Source organism: Dromaius novaehollandiae, chromosome 27 (genome assembly GCF_036370855.1).
Source record: "Dromaius novaehollandiae isolate bDroNov1 chromosome 27, bDroNov1.hap1, whole genome shotgun sequence".
Lineage (NCBI taxonomy): Eukaryota > Metazoa > Chordata > Aves > Casuariiformes > Dromaiidae > Dromaius > Dromaius novaehollandiae.
Genome location: NC_088124.1, coordinates 4,282,685 through 4,307,117, shown reverse-complemented (window position 1 = coordinate 4,307,117; position 24,433 = coordinate 4,282,685). Strand labels below are relative to the sequence as shown.

Sequence of the window (24,433 nt, the reverse complement as noted above, 5' to 3'; positions counted from 1 at the left end):
GCCTCGTGCAGGGCGCGCGGGTGCGGCGGGAGCGCGGCCCGGTGCAAGGAGCGCGGCCTGGTGCACAGCCCCGTGCAACGTGCCCGCGGCAGAGCCTTGCACAAGCAGCCTGGCTTGGTTCGGGCGCCGTGCGAGGCGCAGCGGGGGCGGAGGGGCTGTCGTGCAGCGTCCCGGGGAGCAGAGCCCCGGCGGTGCGGCGGAGCCGGGCACTTCGGGCGTGCAGCCCCGCCGCGCTGCTTCCTCGGCCCCTTCCTCGCGCTCGGGCGAGCCGGCTGCGGGTCTGAGCCCCTCCCATGCAGCCGAGCGCCGGGGTGCCCGTGCAATGCAAACCGGCAGCCGGCTTGGAAAACCCTCGGAGCGGCGGTGGGGTCTCCGCCACGGGCTGCTGGAGGGGGGCGACGCCCCCAGCGGGGCGCAGGGCCGGCTGCGGCGTTAGGCAGCGACCGGGCGCTGGTGGCTTTGGCTGCACGTTGCCCCTGGCAGCTCTCATCTCCCCACAGCGGCCCGGCACTGCGGCCCCCCGCTCGCCCGGGGTGCCAGGGAGCCGGCAAGCCACGGTGCCCACGGAGCAGCGCTGGCGCTGGGCTCCCTCGCGGGCGGCGGGGCCTGTGCGGCCCTGCTGCGCTGCCCCCCCGGCCTTTTGCTCCCCAGTGCGGCGGCGGTTGCAAAGGGGGGTGCGAGGGCAGCGCCCCTCGCTGGGGGGCACAGGCGGGGGACAGGCTTGCACGGTGGCTCTGCGCCCTGGGGGTCGCATCCATCCCTCCCTTGCACGAGGCACCGCGCGGGTGCAGGGTCCCCCCGCTCTCTGCCAGACCCATGCGTGAGCCGCGGGGCCCTGCATGCGCTTTACATAGTTTTTAAATCTTAAAAAACCCCAGCAGCGACCCTGGCTTCCCCGTCGCAGCGCCAGCGCCTGCCTCCAGCACCAGCTACCGCCGGAGCCAGCCCGGCGGGGGAGGAACGGGCCAGACTCGTTTGCCTCTCCCGCGTCCAGATCGCGGCCGAGATTTATTGGAGCGCCGGTGTCGGAGCCGGGAGCAGTGCCGCCGCCCTCCCATCCCCTCCCCTCCCGTGGTCCCGGCGCCGGTGCGGGGCCGCGGCTTCAGGGCCCTGTTCCTGCAGGGGGGTCGCACCCGCCGTGGGGGCAGAAGGACCGGCCCGGCCCCAGCGCAGGCTGCCTGCTCCCTGCTCCCGCGCTCGCGTTACCTGTTCTGGATGGCGCGGGGCCGGCAGCTGCCAGCGAGGGGATCCCCGCGGCTTCTCCCCACCGGCGTCGGGCCGGTTCCAAGCCGCACGGGGATGGGATGGAAACCCCGGCTCCCGTGCTAGGACACGCTGCAGTGCCGGCTGCCGCCCCGCGGCCTCGCCGGCCGGCCCCCAGCCCACCCCGGGCCCCGGCGCTCCCTGCCCGGGGGGCTCATCCCAGGCCTGGGGATGGGCTTCCCGAAGAAGAAACCCTCCTCGTCCGAGTCCGAGGATGAAGAGCAGGTCGGGCACCAGGAGTCTTCCTCTTCCGTGCCATCCTGCAGCTCGGCGTCCCCCGGCCGTGGGCTGGGCCGGGCAGGGGACAGGCCACCGGGGCAGCGCAGGTCCCTGTCACCCCGCGGCGTCCCGGCATCGGGGCTCCCTGCAGCCGGGTGGCCCTGGGCTCCAGGGCCGCCCGGACCCTCCGCGCCGGGCTGCATCCCCACATCCCCGCTCCTCTCCTCGGCCGCTGCCCCGCGGTCGTCCGCGCTCCTGAAGGCGGGATGCACAGGGGCCTCATCCAGCAGCAGCTCCAGCTCTGGGAGAGGGAAAGCGAGGAGGGGTGAGAAAGGGCTGAGCCTGCCCCGCTCCCCCCCGCTCGCCCTGCCGCAGGAGCGGGGCTGCTGCTCACAGCGGGCGCCCGGCCCCTGTGCAAAACACCCCGGGGCCGGGCAGCGCCGGGGTTTGCCAGGAGCCCTACCGGCGCCTTGCACCCGCCGCCCGCAGCCCCCGGCCACGGGTGCCGGCGAGGTGCTGGGGGTGGCAGGGCCGGCGCGGGAGACGGGCGGCGAGTCCGGGGCCAAGGTGTCGTCGTCGTCGGTGTCCCGCTGGCGGCTGCAGGCCTCGGAGCAGTAGAGCAGGCTGCGGCGGGCGGTGAGGGGCTGCCCGCGGAGCGGCTTGCGGCAGCGGCTGCAGCAGAAGCAGGCGGCTCGGGCGTGCCAGCGCAGCCCCTGGTGCGTGGCCTCCTCGCTGTCGGCGCCTGCCGGGCGACCGCGGCTCAGCGGGAGGCTCTGCCCGGCCCCGGGGCGCCGGGGGGGCCCCCGCGGGCGCCGCGACCTACCGATGGGCTCGCCGCAGGCCTGGCACGGCTCGGCGTAGAGGCTCTCGAAGCAGCGGCGGCAGCAGGGCCGGCCGCTCGCCAGCACGTAGCGCTGCCCGCGCAGCGGCACCTCGCACTCCAGGCAGCAGAAGTGCTGGGGGTGCCAGCGGCGGCCCTCCGCCTCGATGCACTCGTCCAGGAAGATGAGCTGCAACGGGGTGGGGGGGACAGCCGCCCTCCGAGCGCCCATCGAAACAACCCCACTGCTTGCAACGCACTGGGATTTTTGTGCCGAGACGGAGGACGGGGCTTCGTGCGCGGGGTCCCCGCGGGGCGCGGGAAGGAGACCTCCCCCTTGCCCCGTTGCACATGCAGCCGCCCCGGTGCGGTGCAGCACGGGGGACCCGCGCTGAGCCCGGCGCGGTGCAGCCCCGCGGCACCCACCTGGTCGCAGGAGGCACAGCGGGGCCGGAAGAGCTCGGCGTGGTGCCGGCCGCAGTAGATCCTGCCGTCCTGCTGGAAGTAGATGAGGTCCACCAGGGGCTGGTGGCAGAAGTGGCAGCAGAAGCAGGACGGGTGCCAGAGCTCGTCGCCCAGCCCGGACGCCGAAACCCCCGGGTCGCCGCGGTTCAGCCTCCGGCCGCACTGCAAAGCCAAGGGACGCGGATGGGACTCGGCGGCCGTGCGGGGACGGTGCCCGCCGGGGACGGCGCGGGGGGCTGCTCACCTTCTTGCAGGGACACCCGTGGCAGGGACCCGGCACGGGGCAAGCCAGCCCCTGCCCCAGGGCCTCCCGCCGCCGCCGGGCGCTGAAGGCTTGCAGCCTCCTCCTCTCCTCCTCCGCCAGGCCGGGGCAGTACCGCTCCTGCGCGGGACGGCACGCGGTGAGGGCGCGAGGCCGGCGGCACCGGGAAGGGCCACACGTCTCGCCAGGGACCTCTTACATCGCAGTCCTGCGGCGGCAGCTGCTGCAGCAGGGCTTTGGCGCGGAGGCCGCTCCCGGAGACGACGGGGGCCGGCTGGGACGAGCGGGCGGCCGAGCGCACCGGGACCTTGCGGCCGGAGAGAAACACGAGCGGATTTTTCGGGGGATTAAGGCGCCCCGCGCCGGTAGCGGGTGCAGGAGGCTCCTGGCGCCGGGAGCTGCATCCCGGGGAGCAGCCGGCCCCGCGGAGCCCCTCGCTGCCCGCGGTGCATCCCGGGGGGCCGGCGCGCGGGGTGCTGCCCACCTCGGGGGGGTCCGGGTACTCCTCCAGGGCGCAGCCGGAGTCGCTGTCGGACGAGGCGGCAGGGGGGCTGGCGGCGGTGCCGCAGCGGGGCGGCTCGTCTCGCCGGGGCCATGCGGGGCTCGGCGGGGACATGAGCTGTGGAGAGAGGCGAGAGGGCTCGCAGCCGGCCGGGACCCTCGGCCGAACCGCCAGCGAAACGCTCCCGGCGTCACCCCTCTCCCGGCAGCACCGCAAGCAACCGGTGCCAGGTTCAGCCAGCTCCGGAGAGGGCTCTGCCGCGGCGGGGGATTTTCCCTGGCTGCTGCCAGCCCTTTGCTGGCCTGGTTAATCCCTGCTTTCGTGGCCTGGCTCCGAGCGGAGCAGTGGGAGGAGATGGAGGTCTAGCCCAATTCAGTGGAAAGTCACTTATTCCCCCCGGGGCTGCTATTGTTCAGGCTGTTCCTGCCGGGGCGGCCGGCTCGCCCAGCCGCCACCAGCTTGCCCGGCTGCTGGTTGCACGCTGCAAACCCGGCCTGTCCCCTCCTCCCCGCGCGGCGTTTTTTTGCAGCTCGCTTCCTTCCTCGCTTGGGTTTCCAAAACAAAGGCGTGCTGGCGATCCGGCGGCTCCTGGGGCGCCCTGGATGCCGGCCCAGCGCCGGCCCCGCGCGGGCAGGGAGGGCCGAGGGCGCCGGGCTGAGCCCGGGGCAAGCGCAGGGGCCGTGGGGCACCTCGAGCCCCCCGGGGCCGGGCACGCTGCAGCAGTCTGGGTGCCAACTGGGCACCACCATGCTCCTGTGCATCTGTTTTACCCCCCACCCGCGCTCCATCCCCACCCCAACGCCTCTTCGCATCGCACCCCTCCAGCCCCGCCGCCCCTTCCCACGCCGCGTCCGGGGCGCTGGAGCTCGCATCCGACCGCAGCCCGCTCCCAGCGCCTGCTCCGGCGGGACCAGCCCGGCGGCTCAGCTCTCCCGCGGTGCACCTGGGTCAATGATTAACTCCGCAAATTGGCTAGTCAGCGGGATGAAACAAAAAGGGCTTCATGCCCCGCTCCCAGGGCCCCGGTGAGGGCAGAGCTGTGGTTTGCTGGGGGGCGGCTGCGAGGCTGGTTGCACTTTGCTCCTTGAGCCCGGGGAGGGCTGAGCACGTCCGACCCAAGGCTGCAGCCTAAAGAGGGTCCCGGCTGCCCCGACGTGGCTCTGCGGCTGCCCAGAGGCAGAGGTGCTGAGCTGGGACCTCTGTGAGCCCAGCTCCGGCCCGGCTCTGCCGTCTCCGGCACCGGTGGGCAACGCGCTTCTCCTTGCTCAGGAGCTGGATGGCGTTGCCTGGCTCTGGCCTGGCTTATTAAGCCTCCAAGCTGCACGCGTCTAATCTGGCTTGCTCTTAATTAGACCCTTTGGATGTGGCACCGCCGCGGCGCAGCGTGCGGCCGGCTTCCCCGCGGTGCCTCGCTGCTGGGTGGGTTCCCGGAGCCGTTGCCCCGTGGGGTTCCCGTGGGAGCCGGGATCAGCCCCCATCCCAGCGGGTCCCCGGTGGCTGCTGGGGTGACTGGGGCAGGGCAGGGAGGGCAGAGCCCGGGTGGCCGCGGGGGCCGCGCTGGGGAGCCCGGCTGGCTCGGGTGATGCGATTACGCGGGTTGGCAGCCGTCTGGGCTGCCGGCGGCTCCCTGTAATTAGCAGCAGACGGTGGCAGCGGGAAGCACCTGCCCTGCGAAGGAGCCAGGCAGCTCCGACAGGTCGGGCTCCTCCGCCGTCCCCGGCTCCGGCGGGACCAGCCGGCCCGGCGCGTTGGGCTCCCGCTCCCGGCGCCGCGGTTCCTGGGGTCGAGGAGGCCGAATTCGCAGGGATGCTTGGTTGGCTCACCGGGAGCAGCCCCGGCAGCGGGACGACGCGCATCCACCTGCCCAGCGCGGCCGGGACCCGGCGGCGACAACGCAGGCGCCGTCTCGCGCTCCCGGGGACGTTTGCTGCGCACAGAGACCGCGGGCGCGCGGGGGGCAGCGATGCTATTTTGCTCCCCCAGCTTATTTTTCCCACGGAGGAACCAGCCAAAACACCTCCCAAATTCAAATTTTCCCCGCTTCTCTCATCTTCCTGTTTGCAATAAGATGAGAATTGCCTGGTTCCCCCCCATCCCCAATATTTTCTCCCCCGACTCCCCGGAGCGCATCCCACCGTTGCAGCCGCCCTGAGAAACGGCCTGGGCAGCGCGAGAAAAAAAGGAAAACCCACCAGCACGAGAAAAATAAGGAAAAAAACCCTACTTTTGGCGGGGCTTCGAGCGGGCCGCGCTCGCCTACCTGCCGCTGCGGCGGGCTGTGCCGCCCGGTCCAGCCCCGCTCGCCGGCGGCCTCGACGCCCGGCCCGACCCGCCGCGGCAGAGGTGCCGGAGCGGAGGCCGAGCAGGGGCAGCGCCGCGAAGCGAAAGGAAAACATCCGAGCCGAGGTAGGGAAACGATTTTTTTTTTTTTTTTAATCTGCCTGCCCAGGAAACTGGAGCTGTGTCAGCTGGGGTCCTAATTACAGGCTTTTTAGCCTAAACCCACAGCGGCAGCCAATGGCGGGGGCGGCGGGGAGGGAAGCGCCGGCGGGGGACGTTAACCCTGCCCGCGCTCGCGCCACGGCTGTTTTCCTCGCTGCCTCTCGTTTTCCGAGCGCCCGCGCCCGTCCCTGCTCGGTTCTTCGCCCCACGTTGCTGTTTCGATGGCTTTTATGACCCGCCGCGATGTGTTTTGCTGCCTAGACCGGAGTCGGAGGTGCAGGAAAGCGGGGAGCGTCTCCTGACGCCTGACGCGTCCCCAAAATGCCACCGAGAGCGGCTCTGGCCGCAGCACTGGGGCGAGTCGGGGCGAAGCCTCCCGGCCTCCCCGGAGGCGGCTGTGCTGGGGAGTGCCGCTCGCACGGGCCCCCCCGACGCCAGGCCGCCGGCGGCCTGCAAAGCCCCCCAAAATGGAGCAGGGCGGCGGAGCCAGTGCTGCCCGGCCGCAAGGCGCAATGGGGCCCGGGTGCTCGGGGCGGCTTCACAGCCCTCTGGAGACCTCCTGCCCCCTGGCACCCCCCCACCCCCACACCACCTCCTGCCCCACAGCATCCTTCCTGCCCCATTAGCTGCCCCAGCACCCCCTCCTGCACCCCCTCCTGCCCCATGGACCCCCCCAGCACCCCGTCCCTCCCCACTGATCCCCCCAGCACCCCTCCTGCCCCACTGCCACTCACCCCAAGCACCCCTCCTGCCCCCCCCGCAGGCCCCCAGCCCCACATCCCCTCCCACCTCCCACCCCACTGCATCCTTCCTGCCCCACTAACCCCCCGGCACCGCCTACTGCCCCCCAGCACCCCTCCTGCCCCACTGACCCCCATCCCAAGCACCCCCTCCTGCCCCACCGATCCACCCACCACCCCTCCTGCCCCATGGACGCCCCAGCAACCCCGCTGCCCCCTTGTCACCCCTCCCGCCCCACTGCCCCTCTTGCCCCGCCCCCCCAAGCCCCGCCCAGGCCCCGCCCCCGCCGCCGAGGCGCCGCGGGCCTCGCGCCCCCCCCAGCGGCCGCGCGCCTGCCTTGCCGGGTCCTCCCAGCCGGAGACGCTCTAGGCGGCGGCCGGCGGACTCGCTGCTCCCGGCGGGCCCCGGCCCGGGCTGGGGGGACGCGGCGGTGGCGGGGCCCGACCCGGACCCGGTCCCGGACCCGGACCCGGTCCCAGACCCGGCGGGCCGGGCAGGGCACGGGCCGGGCCGGGGCCGGCCGGCAGCGGGGGCCGGCGCAGCGCGCCGGGCCCGGCCCTCGGTTCCCGGACGGCGGAGCCGGGCAGCGCCTCAGGTACCGACCCCCGCCCGGGCCGCCGGGCCTGGCCCCCCCGGGCGCCCTGTCCCATTGCCCCGTTGTCCCCGTGCCCGTTCCCCCCTGCGCGCCCCCGGTTGCCCCCCTGACCCCCCCCCCGCACCCCACTGCGCCCCCTCCCCCCGTTGCCCCCTTCGTGCCCCCGCTTGCCCCCTTCGTGCCCCCGCTTGCCCCCTTGCGCAGCCCCCCGTGCGCCCCCCTTGCCCCTTGCTCTCCCCCCGTCGCCCCCGGCATCCCCTTCGTGCAGCCCCCTGCCCCCCGTCTCCTCCGCAGGCCCCGTCCTGGTGCCCCCTTGCGCTGCCCCACCTCTTGCACCCCCTTCTCCTTTACCGCAGCCCCCGTCGCCCCAGAGGTGCCCTCCCGCAGCGGGGCCGCGTGCGCTTGCGGCCCCCTCCCTCCTCCCCCGTGTCGGTGGCTGCCGAGCGGCGTGGTGGGTCTGTCGATCCTGGGCATCAGAAGGGCGTTCGCAGACGAAGTGTCCTCGTGCGATGCTGTCGGCCTGGGTTTGCCCCCCGTGCGCTTTGCACTTCGGACTGGGGTGCTCGGACCAGGCGCCTGGGTCACCTGGGGTTAGACGGACCCTCTTCTGCATTGCTCGGTTTTAGGATAATCGAGCACAGAGGCGTGGAAGGGTCTTCTGCGGGCCTGGAGGTGTGGAGGGCATCTCCGCAGGTTTGCAAGGATGTTGAGCAGCGTGGCTATGAAATGGGAAGAGGTGAGCTCTGCTTCGGAGAGTGGGCCGAGGAGGGGTGCGAAGACTTCGAGGAGGATTTCGGTGTGGGTCCCGGTAGCTTGGGAGACAGCGGAGGGGAGTGGGGCTGCTGGTCTTGGGAGGCATGTGCTCTTGCTTGCAGAGGAGCATATGGTGCTGCTCGTGTGTTCGGTTCAAGTAGTAAAGGCTTCGAAGCTGCGAACGCAGCTGTCAGAAAGGTGCGTGTTGAAAGCACTGAGCGAGGGACTGGAGTCTTGAGGCTCTTGGTATTTGTATGAAAGGGATGCGACTAAAATAATTCAAGAGTGAGGAGGAGCTGGAAGTACCAAGGGAGTCCTTGGGGATCTCGCTGTGTTTTTTCTTATTTGTTCACTTCCAACCATAATAACAATTCAGGGTAGGCCGCAGCACTCCTTCCTAAACCCTTCACAGGTTAGAGAGATGGGGGGCGAAAGAAGCACCAGGGGGAGAGAGGAATAAAGAAGTGAGAGGGGGCAGAGGTAACGTGTTCTCTGCAAGCTATTTTTAACCAAGGGAATTAGCAGGGTGGGAATGGGAGGACAGAAACCGTGGAGAACAAGGCCGCTAGTGACCAGATTAAATGAAACGGAGAGGAATCTGTTGCTACATTATTGATCAAAGCCTGTAAAGTCAGCTGGGAGTAAATCCACACTGAGTCTAGAAAAACAAATAGGACAACTTGACCAGGATGCGCTGTTGAACGGGGGCGTGTGGCGTTGTTATGGCTGGGGTGACTGGTGTGTGTGAAAAGGCAGGCGGCCGGCTGATTTGGGACGATGCTCCTCCAACTTGCCCAGAAGGAAGTTGTCAGGTTGTGGAGGACTTTGAAGGATTAGGACAGGGTTGGGAATTCTTCAGGGGTCAAAGCCATGGCAATTTCATATCACACTGCCTTCAAAGGTAATTTAGATTGTGTTTTGGTGCAAAAACCGAAACGGGACCCCTGGGTCAGCTCCCTGTCAGCTCTGCCCCATCCCTTCGCGACACTGCGGCTGGGCTGCGTGCTGCCTGGAAGTCTGAGGGCACTTTGTGTAATGTGGTTTTGCACACAGATGCAACTCCATGATTCAGTGTTTAATTTGGAGCGACTGGTGAGGCAGACTCTGGCGTGCCAGAGTGAGAGATTTCCAATAGCCTTTTCATTTTACTTACTGTTGTAGTGCCAGGCTGGTTATCCATATGGCTTTATTCTCTCACGCCTCAGATGGAGAGATCATTAGCTATTCTTGCCAAATAAAGCATGACACTGTTGTATTATCTGCTGATGATTCTAGCGCCCTAGAGTTGATGCAAAGTTTGTTAAGACTGCATCAGAGATGCCAGTTTTTCTTACTGCTAGTGTCTAGCTCCTGCGTGCTTGCACTCTCTGAAAAAGACTAGAGAGCTGCATCTTTTTGTTTTCTGGCATTTGTTCCTTTTTCATAGTTCAACATACAACAGCTGTTGTGTTCATTTGCTTTTAAGGCTGCTTGTTCTCTGACCCTTAAGGACCTTCCATCTAATGAAGATGTTTTCACATTCCTAAGCAGCAGATGTGTGTGATTCCTCACATCTTTAAAGCCATCTGCCATTCGGTATTTTATTTGTATTACGGTAGCTCTGATAAACCACCCTCCTCGACAGGATCTCAAAGTTAAGAAGTAAAACGTCTTTTACTTTTAGGGTTTTTTAGCTGTAGACTGCATGTTTTTCAGAAGTTACGTTTTTGAACATACTCTGTAGACTTTGCCCATTGGGATGCAAATGGTTTCAAGTCCTGTGAGTGTCTCTGCTGAGTTTTTGATGACATACATTTGCTAGAAAATCAGCACGAATAGTGATGAAGGATAATTTTCACTGGCTGTGCAATATCAGTGCAAGTGTGCATACCTGATGTCTGTGTTAGATGCGCTGCGTGTTTTAGGAGTGGTCTATGCAGAATTATCTTCTACATGCATTTAAATGCAGGTAGTTAATTTAAAAAGATGTGCACTTTCCTTCTGTGCGATATTTGAGGGAAATTCAGTGACACCCCTCCCCCAAATTCCTGTTGTTATTCTCTGTCTTTTATCTGTTGATCTGTTTAATCGTATTCTCCTTGTCAGGTGGAAGATGGGGCAGTTTCCCTTGTGTTCTAGGTGACTCTAACGCCTGGTTACCATGAAGTCTGGAGGCAGATAGAGGGACAGTAGTGGGATTTCTTCCCACTCCTCCAAAAAGATCAAACAATTGTCTAATGGTAAGAACCAAGTGAGATTAAAAGTTAAAAACTTTATTCAATCCCCACAGGAGTGCTTTGGGTAGGTTCACACTATACATGTTTGTTGGTGCAGCTCTCCCATAAGGGGTGAAATGGAATCCTTTAGACTGTATTGCAAATTAATGAACAAGCGAATAAAGTAGCACCTGAGAGCTGTTATTCTTAGTCAGCCTTATATTATATGATGTCCATTAACTGAGTAACACACTAAAGAGTTTTCAAAGCAAAAAAAGGTTGAGATTCAAACACACTGGGCCACATGCAGGGTGATTAAGGAGGATACAGGGTGTAAATGATGTATGTTCTGAGAGGATGGAGGAGATGGTTTGAAGGTAAGATTGTCCTCTGTTTGTGTCCGCTCCCAGGGATTACCTCTTATGCTGACGTCATGGGGAGCTGCTGCAGTTGTCTGTGCAGGGACAGCATCCCAGACAACCATCCCACCAAATTTAAGGTACGTATTGGACTTCCATCCTCAGAGGGGAATCTGTGACATCAGCAACTACTAGGAAAGCCCAGCCTGGGTTGGATGCCAGGCAGGAAAGCAAAGCAAACTTCTGCTTTTCACATGAAGTCTTTCACGTGATGAGATTTGCAAAAATGTTGTTGTTGCCTTATTTTTTTTTTTAAATTAAGAAACCTTGCTTGAAAAATAGGTCTCAGATATTGCCTCTGCACTGAGTTTCTCCCTTAGCAAGGAAATGGAGAACTGGAGAGAAATCTCTTATTGCTCAGGGCTGTCTTCCAGCGTCTGTGTTGAGAGACATCAGCTGAACTGCCAAGCATACAGTCTCCAAGGCTGCCGACTTGGCGCCTTCTGCCAGCAATGAATTCATGCTCTCAACTGAAAAAAATGCATCTTAGTGAACGAAGGGGGAGTCCATGGGAATTGTGGTATCTTTGTGGGTAGGCCTAAACCTGTAGCACTTTTTTGCGTACAAGCGCACAGATTTCCCTGATGCGAGCAGTGTCACCGCTGCAGGTAACGAACGTGGACGATGAAGGTAACGAGCTGGGATCTGGGATTATGGAACTGACGCAGACGGAGCTCATCTTGCACACTCACAAGCGAGATGCCGTCAGGTGGCCCTACCTCTGCTTGCGCCGCTACGGCTATGACTCCAACCTCTTCTCCTTTGAGAGTGGACGTCGCTGCCAGACAGGGCAGGGTGAGTGTTGTGTTTCCTGGAGGAAGGAGCTCTGAAGTTTCTATTCCCAGGAAGCTTGAGTGAGTTGACACTTGTCTTCCCAAGTCCCTGCATCTAATAAATCAACATGTTCATTTGCAGCCTCTCTTCCACCAGAATACTGGAACGTGCCTATGCATACAGTTAAAACTCCCCATTAAAACACTAATTCTAGCAGTATTGAGGCTCAGGACGTGGGCATAAACCTAGTGGTCTCATTTCACTAGTGTATCGGCTCTCATAGGGTAACTGGCACAACAGGCTTGAGCTGAAGTTTTAAGTGGATGGGACATATTTAGTGTTGGACGGGATGTTAGTTACACTGTCAGCTCCGTGCTTTGGAGCTCACCATGATTAGCTGTGGTAGGAGGGGTTGCTGGAGATGTCCTTCTAGGAGCTAGAAAGTGCTTTTCGCAAGACTAAAGCTTTCTTAAGCATCTTTTAACTCCAGGGAGAAAGTAAAAGGGCATGATCTGCATCTTTTCCAGCTCTCTCTTAGGAGTTGCTAATTTCTGCACTTCCAAATGCGCATCAGTAGCAGTAGTAGTTTGAACGCATTCTTATATTTCTCAGTGTATTCTCTCTGCCTTAGTTAGTACTAGTTCTACTTAATGCTTTGTATTTACTGTTTGGCAGCAATTTGTAACATGGGGGCAAAGGAGTTTTATGTTTTACAGATCTTATGCATGGGGATGCTGTGTATAGAGAAGGGAAGTGACTCACCCAGGAGTACATGCCAAGTCATCAGCAGAGCTGGGAATAGACTCCAATTTTACTATGGTGCCTATTAGTTCCTTTACCAGTCTGTGTCTCTTGCTTTTAGAAAACTGAGCATTTTCTTGGCACATGGGACCAATGAAAAAAAAGTTTGTGTTTCCTCATTCTATTAATGTGTTTGTAAACTCCTCCTTATCCAGAAGGGTAGCACATGACTGTTCAGTGTCTGTGTGAAGTACTGTGCAAATCTGTAATGCCGTATGCTCCTTTTTAATATTTATGTAAGTGGGGTTTTCCTCTCCTGGAATTGTGTGCTTATCGGTTGCCAGCAATGGGAATTGCTTGTCTTTGGTGGTCTGTTTTGCCTTTGCAGGATGCAGATCAGTAATTAGAATTCTGCCTTGTTTTTTTTGTTTAGATCCAGATAGTGATGATAAAGCAGAGCTATTTGCTCTTTATGTATTAGAAAACCTTTTAGCAGACAAATGCTAACTCATCAGTCTTAATGCGTGCAAAAATCAGATGGATGCCACTGTATTTTGATTAGTTTCTTCCTTTCCTTGTAGGAAATTTTTCTGCTCAGTTAATTTTATTTGGAGAATTCCTTCCTGCTGCAGCTCCCCATCTTAAATAAGGCAGATACAGCTGTATTTTGGCCAGAGTATTTTAAACATTTTTCTTTGGGGTAGGAGCTGTTGTTGCCATGCTGCTCTTGTTGCTATGGCTCATGTGCGTGTGTGTGCGTGCCAGCTTGGGATTGGTTCGCTCCGCACACACCAGGTCTGGTTTGGGCTGCTCAGCTGGGGAGCCACTGTTTAATTTGATATGTTTTTTGAAATATGGTGCTCTTGTCCCTCCCTCAGGTGCACACTCCTCAGGGCCCCATTCAGCTCCCATCGGTCACTGGAAAGACTTTCCACTGGCAGTGGGAATTGGACTGGGTGCCAAGTGAGTTAAAATAGACAATTAGAGATGGAACAAGACCAATTCACTTGTCCGTTTCACACTTCTGCTCTTGTAGGATCAATCCGCGTTAAAGATAATTGAGGTGCTGTTTTTCTTCTAGCAGTGCACCATTTGGTCAGGTGGTTGTCGTGGCATTGTATTTGCTTTGCTGCAGCAATAGGTTATGCTATGCAGAAATGTTGCGTCAGGATGCGATTGAATATAGAAAGTGGCTTACAAAATATTGCCTTATGAATTGTCAGCGTATTCGTAAGGAGTCTAGGAACTGCCTTACCAGGTCCCAGCAGCTCTTCAGTGTCCTGATTCGGCTAGTGGCTAGTGCCATGGGCCTTTAAAAAAAGATGCAAGACACTTTCTACCAAGTCATCGCATAACAAAAGGGAGACTCTTTTCCTGCTCATATATCTGTTCAGTTTATGACTTAAAGCATGAGGATTTACATTCTCCTAACAAATTTTTATCCTGTCCAGTGAAAGGATGAGCATTCTCACGACTTACAGAAATGTCTGATCTTTCATTATTCCACTGAGTTGTTAGTTGTTCTCCTGTGGCTGAGAGTTGCAGGGGTTGATTGATTTTAACATGTTTAACGCAATCATGCTTATTTATTTATAGTCCAGAATTATACTCTTGTTAAAGCAGATTTGCTTTTTTGCTCTTCTGACCCTCCTCTTCATTACTGTGTAGGAATTTTTGCGTTTAAGTGTTCCAGAGCAGAGGAGATCTTTAATTTGCTTCAGGACCTGATGCAATGTAATAGTATCAACGTAGTGGAAGAGCCTGTTGTCATCACCAGGAACAGTCACCCCACAGAGCGGGAGCTTTCCCGGACTCCCCAGACACCCAACAGTAAGACTTCTTTGATATCTGGGGAGAAGAGGGGGAATGCAGAGACGTGAGCAGTCTGCAGTTGCTTGTGCAAAAGCTGCCCTTTCCAGCCCACGGGATCTCTCCCGTGTACTGGCTCGCTGCTGACCTGTCTCTTTGCATCTGTGTACGTCCCATGCAGCATGTTTATTTTAAGACCCCACTTGTTTGCAATGTGGTATTTTGTTTCCAAGGAAATGGCAAAAAAAGCCCTTCAATAGTTAAGCAAGTTGTCAGCCTCAGTTGGTTTTCCTCTGGACCTCTGCCAAGTGGCCTTTTTAAATAGCACCTATGAGGATCAGGTGGTTCAGGAAGGAAAACACATCTGGAAGAATTTAGGTTTGCTCAACTCCTGCCTCTACCAGGAGTGACCTAAATTTAAACAAGGGGGCCTAGCCCTTGTGTATGTACTATGAGCCTCATGGTAGAAGTCTTCTCCAGACATGTTGATTCTGCCTTCCAGAGTGCACTTAAGAGACCAGCCAACTCTGTATTTTGTATCAAATTAATGCTCTAATGGTTATCTGTCTCAATTCTCTCCCAGATCTGGGGTACACTGTCCCAGGATTTCCCAATGGATTTCACAGCTTCCCTGGAGAAACCCTATCTTACTCCACAGCTCGCCCCCCCTCCGTGAGCAGCCTGAGGCATTCTTCTGTGGGTGAAGACTCTACTCATGCCCTCATTGGGCCTGATGAGCAGGTAAACCTGATCTCCTAAATGCTGTTATCGTAAGCAATGAACAACAAGCATGTTTCTCTAGCAGTCCTGTGCAATTCTAGGCCTCTCTTACTCCAGCAAAGCTCAGGGGATCCTTGTACCTCATTATCTGTTGTTTCTTTTGCTTCATTTTGGTCCTGGAGGTTTCTGCTCTCTCATGCTTCACTGGAACACTCTACTGAGATGGACTGACTTGGCTTCCTTAATCCACTGGTATTGCCTTGGCAATTATTTAACAGCAGCACTTAATTTTCTACGTGAGTCCAAGTCATGTTGCCCTGTCCATCAGTTATTACAACCTCTAAATCAATATGCAGATGCATGCAACAGTTGAGATTCTGCATTTTATTTTTGATGTTCAGATCTCTTTCCTTGGTTTTAGAATTTTAAGATTTTTAGAATTTTAGATTTAGATTTTTAAGAATTTTAAGATACATAATCCTATGGTCCCAAAGGTCAGGTAAACCTAGGTAGGTATGAATTCAGCAATAGCTGCAGTGTAAACTGCTCAGTAAAATATTTTGCTGGTGGCTTTGCTTTTTGTTCTGTCCCATATATGCGTATCTAGCATGAAACAGATGATCTGAGTCTTCTATAGTTGGACTCCTTTTTGTCCCTCCTTCAATCCACAAATCCACCAGTGACTTTTTGCTTCCCCAAATCTTCTCGAGTTCTGAAATTCTTTGCTGTCTTCCTACTCCATCAGTCACCCAACTCGTTCCCTTTCCTGTTGTTTTCTCAGCTGCTGACACCTGCTGTGTTCTCGTCTCGTCTCTTCTCTTTTCACTGTCCCTCTGCTTCTCTCCTTGCAGTCCCACACCTACGTGAACACAGCCAATGGTGATCAGGAGCTGAGGGGCCGACATTGTATGCACTCCTTGCCTGAAGTCCACCCTCCTTTCCCCCATAGGAACCACAGCTGCTCTCTAGAAGACCGCAATCCCCAAGTCTTTCTGCAGCCAGGGGAGGTTAAGTTTGTGTTAGGTCCCACATCCACCTACAGGCACATGGTGAAACGGGATAGCATCTGTCAGCACCACCGGGAGTGCAGGACGCACTTCTGTGCCCCCAACAACAACAACAACGAGTGTGAGGATGAGTGTCCTTCACCCCAGTGCGTCTACGAGAATGTCAACGGCTTGCTGCCCCCCAGCAGCACGTCTCTCCGCCGAGGTGGGCGCTTGAAATTCACCCGGGAGGATCTGGGCTTAACCGGCTGCTCCCATCGCAGAACGGCTCTGCTGCACTATGAGAACTTGCCATCGCTGCCTCCAGTGTGGGAGTGCCAGCCGCTCCGACGAGGGGAGGAGGACACAGACGCTGGGGATGGGCTGACACCTTCCCCCAGCAGCTACCCTGAGGCTGGTGAAGACGATCCTCTGCAGAACTACATGAACTCAGAAAACACTGCGCTGCACGGGGGCAGCGGCCTGCGGCGCAGTGGCTTCCTGCCAAAGCCTCGTCGCAACTGCATGTCCAGCGTCTTCAACTTCGACTTCCCCCGGCCCTGTCCAGAGCAGCCGCGGCAGCTCAACTACATCCAGGTGGAGCTGGAGGCTGAGCCGCACAAGGGACATCAGAACCCGCCGGTCCTCCATGCCCCACCTCCTGCCACCCACGAAGCCCGCCGGACGGACTCCTATGCGGTCATTGACCTCAAAAAGACAGCAGCCATGTCCAGTTTGCAAAGGGCCCTGCCAAGAGATGATGGGACTTCAAGGAAAACTCGACATAACAGCACTGACCTGCCTCTGTAAGGGGGAATGCCAAGTGCAAGCACTGTGTTGTGGCTTTGGTATCTGCCCTTCAGTGTATTGCCCGGTGTGACTTCCATTTGCTGTTGCCTTCTGCTTTCCTGTTCGCCCCATTACCTGGTGTCATGGGATGGCTCCTACAGCTGATGTTAAGGCTGGTCTGTTTGCCAGTCTTCCCCTCTCCACTCTTCCTGTGTAGTTTGTTTTTAAAGCCTTGTGTGATTTTTGAAGACACTGTTTGCGGGTTAAATTTTCTTTCTGGAGAGAGGGGCAGAAGGTGCCAGCAATAGAGCTGGCACTGTGAGGATACAACCTTGAACAGGGTTAGCTCTCCTGCTTTCCTGGCAGCTCCCTGAACGGTGCCAGCAGCCTGGCTGTAGAGACAGGGCAGTAGCATGGTGGAGGAGTGTTCCTAAAAGTAAGTTGCTTTAGGAGCTTGGCTGCAAATTGAGCCCGTTTCTTGGGGATTTCATGCCTTGTGACTCCTGGTGAGCTCCAGGGGAAGCAGCCTCTCCAGTGGGATCATTCCAAACTCTGTTTTTTCCTTTGCAGTTTCTCTGGTCCCCAGTGACATGGGAGCTCATGGTGCAGTCTTTCTCCCTCTCAAGTCACTACTACTTTCTCCCCTCTGCTCTCTTGCCTATTTTCCTGAAGCCCATAGAAGTCTTTGATTCTTCTGTCCCTCTCTGAGATTTGATTGGAATTGGGCATCTCCAGAAATTAACAGAGCAGGACAGACAGACATGGGCACAGACACTGTGATCACATAAACCTGGTTTCCTGAGGGGACCTTGCTTAAAAAGAGGATGGGAAGACTGCAAATATGAGAGAAGTTTGAGGCTTGGTTTAGAAATCTTCAGTTGTATGTTACGTGTTTTGGCTTTTAAAGATTCTTTTTGGTGGCTGTTCAGAAGTGCTGTTGATTTGTGCTATTTATTTGTTTACTCTCTATTTATTTATTTATTTATTTATTTAATGCTCTTTTGTATCGCATTGATAATTGCAAAAGCTGGTGCCAATATGAAACACGTCCTCTCAGTGGCTCACAACCTTTGTTGGGGAACAGATCTCGGAACAGAGTTTGTGGCTTTGCCATGCTGCACAGGGGGAAAAGAGCAGCTGTGAATCCAAAACTTGCTAACTGGGCTCACTGTTGCAGGGTGGGTGGGAAATGGTATGGGAGACACGCGAGTGCGAGCGGAGTTGCAAAGCAGCCAAGCTTGGAGTCATATCAAAGTTGTTGCCTACCCCCACGTGCCTGGCTGAATCCACGTGAAATATTTGATCAGTGTTTTGACTAAATGTGCAATTCGTTTCCTACAACTGTAGACTTGGAAGGGCTAAATTGGGCTCTTGGATAAATCTATGGCCTTTGATGTGGGTTTATCTATTGACACGAGGGCTGAATGCAAGCTGAGCTGTCAGGCCTACGTGTGAGGTGCCTGTAGGGTCTCTGCTTCTCTCCCATTGCAGGATGCTCCACCGCCACTCTGTGCCTGGTGACATGCTGCAGCCTAATCCCTTCCCGGATTACTGTTTGCCATTATCAGATGTTTCTATGAGACAGAAGTGCTTGGGGTTTGGAGTCCCACTTTTTTGCTGTCCATACTCTTCACCTTCCTCCCTGGAATACGAGTTGAGAGATCCAGTGCTCTGCGAGTTGTCCCACTCCTGGCAGAAAGGTTGCCAAGCTTTGCCGTGTCCGCCTTGTTCCTAATGTTTTACAATTCGCAGAGTCAGAGATCCTCTGGGATGAAAGAGGAGAGAACCTGACTGTCCAATTGTAACCTGATTCTGAGGTCCAGAAACTTGATTTCCAGATTTTTGAAGTGCTATAATGTCATATTGGAATGTGACCTTTCTGGGAGCAAGGACGTGTGCTGCTCAGTTAAGAAAAGTGATAAAAATATAACTAATGCCATGCCTGAGTCTGCAGAGCACACATTTCTTGGCTTGCTGTTTATTGCAGTGCAATCCAAAGTACACCACTTGCTGAAATTCAGTGATTTTTCTTTTTGTGGGGAAGTCCTTGTGCTTGTCTTCTGTTCTTTTCTGCACCCCAACCATTATGTGTTTTGTAACTGAAAGGAAACCTGAGTAATATATTTTTATATGTATGCCAAATAACTTTAAAGGAAAAAAGACAAGTAATGTATCCCCCTAAATCTAGGTTTCATTTAGGGAAGTGAGAGAAGAAATTATTTATTTGAAAAAAGAGAAGTCCACTGTATTAAACTTTAAGGAAGCTATTTAAATAAAGAGTTTATAAGCTCTAAGTATCACCCTCTGGGACAGCATTAGGAACCCTGACGTGACAGCAAGGGGCAGCGCTCTGGGAGCCTCCGGACGAGCCTGCCTTTCCAGTGTCACTGCCTGAGCTGAGAAATGCAAAATATGTATTCCCTTCTTCCCCCTAGAAAGAAAAAAAGGATGAAATGTTTGATGTTTACATGGAGCAAGATGTCAGGGCCCTTTGCCACCCACATGGAAGAGGCTTTTTGCTATGTCTGCAGGTTGGTTAAATGCAAGGGAAGCCGCTGCTGGGTGACTGCTCCCCTATCCAGGGAGAAGGTAGGAGAGGCCTGGGCTGCCTGTCCTCGGGGTGTCACGGGCTGCTCCCCGTGGGCACGGGTGGCCTCCAGGGTTGCTGCGGGTCTCCGGTGGGGTGAGGCTGGTGTGAGGGTCTGTAGGTGTTGGGAGCTCAGGGCATTGGGGCAGCACAGCTTGGTTGCTGGTGTTTCCTCTCTAGAGGCCTTGCAGAGGCTGGGCTTCCCAGTGTGTCCCAGGGGAACCCCATTTAGGTGCCTCTAAACTAGCTTTGATTTGGGAAAGCTGGCCTTGACCGTTCAAATCACTGACATTCATGTCCCCTGGACAATTATGTTGCCTGGCTTGTGCCTCCCTTTCTTCTTCTGGTGAAGCTAATGCTCACAGTGCCTCACAAGGATGCAGAAAGCAGTAGTGACAAGGAGACCACTGTGAAATAGCTGTGTGTGTACATAGCAAATACGCTACCGTTGTTCCTTTATGACGTTTCTTATTCTGTTTATAGGGGTGCACGCTGCTCCTATTCAAAAAAGGAGAAAATTAAATTTTCTCCTCTGTAAGGTCAAAGGAGGGCTTGTGTTGGCTGCTTCTGATTTTGCTGTTTCAGTGAATAGTAGACTGGTAGTCTTGCTTCACTGTCCTCTGCTTTACTTCATGTTCTCCCTTGTGGCCTTGAGTGGAGGGAGTAGCACTGCTGGCTTGGCAGGCTTTGCTCGTGTGATATTGCAAGCTCCCAGAAAGCTTAGGGGACGTAAAGCTGGTCACAGCTATTTGTTTGCACTGGATTTGTTTTGATTAGCGTTAAAGCAATTAAATGGGAGACCTCATGCAGGGAACCACTTATCATTTATGGCTTTCAGGGGGCAGACCATGTTCATGTGCCAATGCTTTTCTTACTTTTTCATTTTTGTGGATAGCTTCACAAGAGCAAGATCCTCATTAAGTGACCAGAATCCTTCCAAAAATTCTTAATGCTCAGTTTTGCAGGTGATGTGAAAAGGGAAGAAAATTCTGGAGTTAGATTTGAACTCTGAGGCAGCAGTTTTTGGAGCACCAGGAACAGAAATGCTGTTACCTTGGATTTTTCCCTAATATTAAAACCTGAGCGGTGCTCACCAGTCTCACAGCTTCCTCTAGTGGTCAGACTTGAAACCGTTTCAGGGAGAAGAAATCAGTGGCAGGTTGAAAAGGCTACGGTATTTGAATTAATATTTTCTCATTCTTTCAGTTCCCTCCTCTTTGATTTGGGTAACGGGCAGTAGGAATAGTGATTCCTACTGGTAATTCTTTGGAGTCTTTCCCTGATACTATTTTCTTTTGGTTGAAAATCATGTTTATGAAGTGTGGTGTTTTTATGGCACTTTGCAAAGATTGCTCTCCTCTTTCATGTCTCTACTTAATTTATTTTTTGTGGGCCAAATTCACCCAAGGGGTAATGCCACTAAATTTGGTAGAGTCACAGCTGGGAGCAGTTGGCTCTTTAAGAGAATATTCCATCAGGTGGCTAGAATTCGTTTTACCATCACGTAATTCTGCCTTTGTCTCCATATAATGGTTTCCTTTCTTAGCGATGTTGCTTTGAGCCTTACATGCGAGTATGCTGGACTTTCCCAATGGATGCATACTAATTATATATGTGCATGCTTACTTCTTAGATGGGGAACTAAATTAGGGATAACCATCGACTCCCACTATCCCCTTCAACCACGGTACGCCCCGCACAACCAAGATGACCTCTGCAGAGCAGAATACCTCACCCTTTGTGGTCACATCCGTACAGCTGGTGGTGAGTTTGAGGGATTCTTCCAGGGCTCCGTGCATCTAAGTGATGCCACACAGTTGACTAGGAGGGAATGAATATTCAAGTGTATGTCTGAAACCCTTTTCTCTGGAGTTAGTCCCTGAAGCTGAACTGAAACCATGAGATCAGTTGCTTTCCCAAGCCTGGTTCTGGAAGGCAGATGGTTCACGCTAGTGTTGCCCCTTGTGCTGACCTGTTCTGCCTACGAATGGTAACTTGGAAGAAGGAGCAGTGTTCAGCTGTTGCGTTTGCTGAGACTTTCTTTGGTTTGTAAGGAAAGCTCTAGGCAGTGACGTGAAGCCAGCCTGGATAGTGGTGAGGACCTGGCAGCATGGGCCTAGTTAGGTTTTATACCTGGCCTCTTAGCAGGTTTGTGTAGCCCCAGTGGAGCCCGTATTGCATCCTTGCTGGTGTCCTTTCCCCTGCTTGCAAGATTGAAGCTCAAGGGATGTCTTGGTGAGCAGCTGTGTGCTGTGCAGAGAGAATTTGACTTAACCTCTTTAAGTGGCTCTTGTCTGAGTTTTTGAATTAATCAACTGGACTTTCTCCTCCGATATTTCTTCTCTGGTGACTGCATAAATAGATCTTTTCCTTGTTCCTTTTCCAAGAATCTCTTATTAGAGATATAGCATTTCCTGGCTCTCGGCTGTCTCTTATCGTGGAAGGGGTTTTGCTTTGTTTTGTTTTTTCTTTCATCCCATTCTATGTGCCTGCTTTTTCTCCTAGGGAAAGGAGATTTGAGCGTTTGTGAGCTGTACCTGCCTTACAGGGAGAGGATGGCAAAGGAGAGGCCAAACCGTGTGGTTTAAAGAATTGATATTTTTGCAAAGAGGTTTGAATGTGTTAGTTGTTACTGAAGTACTAAGTGTTATTTTTATTACTTAAGCCATGCTGCTCACTGGGAGGAAAAACAAACCCAGCTTCAGCTGTTGCTGTCTTTGTTTCCAGTGAGAAATGACTGACTAAATACCTCTAACTCCCAGACTGCTGTCTTGAGCTAGCAGGGCCGCTACCTGCGTGTGCGTGCCCCTCGCTGGGAGGTGCGAGCGGTCCGTGCAGCACTGCCGGCGGGGAGGCTCCGCACCAGCTCTCGCTCACGCTCCCGACCTCCGATGCTGCCCTGGCTCTGCCCTGGCCCGCTCTGCGGCGGTGGGCAGAGCGCGTCCTGTCCCCGTGTCTCACTTTTACCACGGCAAAATGGGGAGGATGGTACTGACCTTACTACGATGCTTTTCTGATGTGTGGGTGAGAGTGCTGTATCAGGGCTGTGCGCTCTCTTAGCCATCTTCTCCCAAAGTCTCCTCTCTGTCCCTCCGTGTAATGCTGCTCAGCCCTCTCTGCTGCTGTCTTCCGTGTGAAGTATCATTAATGAGTGATTGTTAATGAATGCATTGCCTCCTAGTAATTCAAGTAACAGCTTCTGCGGGCTCAGGCAGCCAGTCTTTGTGGGGAGCTTGTTTTCCGATCAAGCTAGGCTCATCTTGAAGTGCCATGCCCAGGTAGCAGAACAGGTTTAGACTCCTGTTACTGAACAGGACCGGGAGTGAATACGTTAGGGGAAATCCTGAAAGCTTTGAAGTTGGCACTTACAGGCCATGGTACAGAAAAGGCTAATTCTAAAGAAGGGATCTAATTTGTTTTTCCTTCATAAGTAAAGGTGATTTTAAAGTTGGAAGGCCCAGATGCATCTGTGTAATCTCAAGCTCTACTCCCATGTGATTCTCCTTGTTACTTGTACTGGTGTCTCTGATACTGATCATTTCTGATGTGGCAGAAAAACAAAGGTGCTTCGGGGCTCTGGCCACCGGGGATTCGGAGTTGCTCTGACCATAGAGGTTGATCTTGCTGTGTAAATGCTTCTTCAGGTTGTTTCTATGGATATGCATTCAGTCCCTCTTTATATTTCATCCGGGTGTAACCTTAAAGGCGAAGAACAATAGCAGTGCTATGTTACCTGAGGAGTGCTCATGTCTTACATTAACGTGCACTACGAATGTATACAGAATAAACAGAATATGACGATTATCTGGTGATGGTGTCTTTTCTGTATGTTGCAAAGAGAAAATTGTCACATTTCAAAGTGCATTTTAGTTTTTATTTAGAATTGAAAGCTCCAGGGAGCTGGATAGGATTACATAGACCCTCTCTTGCCCTGTGGTTCCTGGCAGCTCTATAGCTAGGCCAGGAGTCATGCATCTTGCATTTTGCAATTTACCCCCTTTCAATCCTGGACCCCACATGCAGCTCTCACTCTTTCAACCCAGCCCACAGCAGGTTTTGCTGCTCCACCCCTGAAGTCCTCCTGAAGAGCTGACCTTGAGCACTTCAGTCTGGACTGCTTGCAGCTTTTGTTTTCTAGGGCTGTCTTCTCTGGAGGAACGACTGGTGTATCTCAGTCCATGTCCGTATGTATTCTACCTGCAGCAATGGTTGTGCTCTTCTGTCTGGCTCGTCTCACTGCATTAGGCATATTGAAAAGGATTCAAACTCAGTGGTAATGAAGCATTAATACTGCTTTTACCTGGAGGATCTCTTCTGCTGTCTCTCAACAGCAGGCGCAGTACAGAATGCAAATGATACTGCCTCCTCAGAAAAGTGAGGCTCTTTCTTGTGTTATGCTCACAGAGATGCCCAAAAGGCAGGAAAAGTGTGGCCACACAAGCAAAATAATTCTTGAATTTGTGTGTGCAGAGGGAAATTGTTGGCTTGTGGGATTTTAGAGGCTGTTCCAAGTCAAGCAGGCACCATTAAAGAAAGTCTGATGAGGGCATGGGCGAGGGTTGATTTGCAAGGTCAGTTTCTTTGGTTTCCAGCTATCACTTGGTAAATTTTTAGCATTTGAACACCTTATCAACTGTGAACTGGACCTGAGTATATCCGCTGTGTAACCTATGCTATACACAATGAGGACCAAGCATTCAAAGTTGCATCGGGTTCCTTCCGCTTTCTTTCAAAAAATAGCTTAAACATTATGACCTCTAATTTTAAAAGGTTGGGAGTTTCCCACCTGACTTCTGCTGTTTGAGCCTTCAGTGCTCACATTTTTGATTTTTGCAAATAAACCTAGGTATTAGAACTGTTTTTAAAGCAAAGCTGAGCTTGATCTTCAAGAAGAAGGAAACAAAATGGATACTACTGAACTTGAGTTCTAGGAAATTACACATCTCTAATCTATTCCTGTAGATGGTTTAGTGAAGATCTTTGTTCAGCATTAAGCAAAGCCAAAAAAGCAAAATAATCTTAAAAAATGAGATTGGGAAAGTATTCACCAAAAAACCCAGTTTAGATAATTTTATCCCTCATTTTGTTCCTGGAAACCTTGACAGTGTTAATTAAGCACCTTAAAGTGTCAGAATGGGTAAGCACGAGTATGCCTATGTTATTCAGGATGGAAAATCTGAGGGACTTGGATCTTTGTGCATTAAGACACTCGCCAAATGAGAGTGCTGGGTCAGGTTGCCTTATTCCTGCTTACCCAATGTGGTGCTTGAAGCATTGCACAGGCCCCCACCCTGAATCCCACTTCTTTCCCTTGTCCTCCACCTCCACTTCTTTACTAGAATATGTTATTT

General features: G+C 54.8%; 2 protein-coding genes across 10 annotated transcripts; one reads left to right on the top strand and one right to left on the bottom strand.

The window, feature by feature from the left end:
• Positions 1-945: 945 nt before the first annotated feature.
• On the bottom strand, positions 946-5,920 carry PRICKLE4 (prickle planar cell polarity protein 4). 2 transcript variants are annotated; one of them, XM_026111698.2, is made up of 8 exons: positions 4,349-4,485; positions 3,514-3,648; positions 3,229-3,336; positions 3,012-3,149; positions 2,729-2,929; positions 2,306-2,492; positions 1,946-2,224; positions 946-1,783 (listed from the first exon to the last, which is right to left on the bottom strand). In XM_026111698.2, the coding sequence occupies exons 2-8, from the start codon at positions 3,643-3,645 to the stop codon at positions 1,326-1,328; spliced, it is 1,503 nt and encodes a 500-aa protein (XP_025967483.2). In that variant the 5' UTR covers positions 3,646-3,648; positions 4,349-4,485; the 3' UTR covers positions 946-1,325. The 2 variants fall into 2 exon arrangements, with proteins under 2 accessions (XP_025967483.2, XP_025967485.2); XM_026111700.2 differs by lacking the exon at positions 4,349-4,485 and adding an exon at positions 5,792-5,920 and having other exon boundaries at positions 948-1,783.
• On the top strand, positions 5,850-22,886 carry FRS3 (fibroblast growth factor receptor substrate 3). Of its 8 annotated transcripts, XM_064498122.1 has the most exons (8): positions 7,047-7,309; positions 7,936-8,045; positions 10,148-10,281; positions 10,668-10,756; positions 11,285-11,471; positions 13,860-14,021; positions 14,584-14,741; positions 15,572-22,886. In XM_064498122.1, exons 4-8 carry the CDS (start codon positions 10,691-10,693, stop codon positions 16,514-16,516), a joined length of 1,518 nt encoding a protein of 505 aa, XP_064354192.1. In that variant the 5' UTR covers positions 7,047-7,309; positions 7,936-8,045; positions 10,148-10,281; positions 10,668-10,690; the 3' UTR covers positions 16,517-22,886. The 8 variants fall into 8 exon arrangements, 7 of the variants coding, with proteins under 7 accessions (XP_064354193.1, XP_064354192.1, XP_064354194.1 ...); XM_064498123.1 differs by lacking the exons at positions 7,047-7,309; positions 7,936-8,045 and adding an exon at positions 5,850-5,937; XM_064498124.1 differs by lacking the exon at positions 7,936-8,045 and having other exon boundaries at positions 10,181-10,281.
• The last annotated feature ends 1,547 nt before the right edge of the window (positions 22,887-24,433 follow it).